Source organism: Vigna radiata, unplaced genomic scaffold, assembly GCF_000741045.1.
Source record: "Vigna radiata var. radiata cultivar VC1973A unplaced genomic scaffold, Vradiata_ver6 scaffold_2568, whole genome shotgun sequence".
Classification (NCBI taxonomy): domain Eukaryota; kingdom Viridiplantae; phylum Streptophyta; class Magnoliopsida; order Fabales; family Fabaceae; genus Vigna; species Vigna radiata.
Genome location: NW_014542234.1, coordinates 1 through 1104, shown reverse-complemented (window position 1 = coordinate 1104; position 1104 = coordinate 1). Strand labels below are relative to the sequence as shown.

Here is a 1104-nt window from a genome sequence, read left to right as displayed (position 1 = left end):
TATAAAGGAAGTACTTACCTTTTATATTACACAAGTAATGAAAAAGTTTAGATATACCGCTCACATACTTATTTGATCTAATCCGCGTTTCCATGATTCTAATGCGCTTAACCGTTTCGAAAACTTTTGAAAATTAAATTCTCTTATATATTGTTTACTTTGTTTAAATGGCAATGACTTTATATAAATATTATTGACGATCTTTAAATTTGTGCGATAAGAAAGAATGAGTACCCAATTCTTATGGTTCGACTTGGGTTATGTTGCGGCCTCCGCCTATTTGATGATATCCTTTCCGGATGACTTAAAGGGTATGCTCTCTGTCTCGCAGGATTTGAAGGATTATCTTTCCGATTTTCAAGGTTTATCGAAACGTGTTGACGAGCTTGAGAACAAGAGTTCTCAGATGACAAAACTTTTTTCAACTGCTGATAAGGTATCATCTCTATTTCTCTCGCTGATTTCTTTTTTTAGCACTACCTGGAAAAATTTGTCACAGTATTATGACATCTGAGTGTGCATTATTTTGACATATATACAAATATATATATATATATATATATATATATATAATAAATGAAGTACTTACCTTTTGTATTACACAAGTAATGAAAAAGTTTGAATATACAGCTGACATACTTATTTGATCTTATCTGCGTTTCCATGACTCGAATGACGCTTAACCGTTTCGGAATCTTTTGAAAATTAAAATCTCTCATATATTGTTCACTTTGTTTAAATGGCAATGACTTTATATAAATATTATCCACGATCTTCAAATTTGTGGGATAAGAAAGAATGAGTACTCAATTCTTATATTTCGACTTGGGTTATGCTTCGGCCTCCGCCTATTTGATGCTATCCTTTCCGGATGACTTGAAGGGTATGCTCTCTATCTCACAGGATTTGAAGGATTATCGTTCCGAGTTTCAAGGTTTATCGAAACGAGTTGACGAGCTTGAAAACAAAAGTTCTCAAATGAAAAAACTTTTTTCAGCCGCTGATAAGGTATCATGTCTTTCTCTCGTTGATTTCTTTTTTTAGCCCTACCTGGATACATACATACATATACATACATATATATATATATATATATATATATAT

The 1104-nt window shown here is 32.1% G+C and overlaps 1 protein-coding gene across 1 annotated transcript; it reads left to right on the top strand.

The window, feature by feature from the left end:
• Nucleotides 1-220: 220 nt before the first annotated feature.
• Nucleotides 221-1008, top strand: LOC111240817 (the record flags this gene model as incomplete). Its single annotated transcript, XM_022776598.1, has 2 exons — nt 221-436; nt 904-1008. Coding segments are annotated over exons 1-2 (315 nt in total), but the record flags the coding sequence as incomplete, so codon positions are not given.
• Nucleotides 1009-1104: the final 96 nt, after the last annotated feature.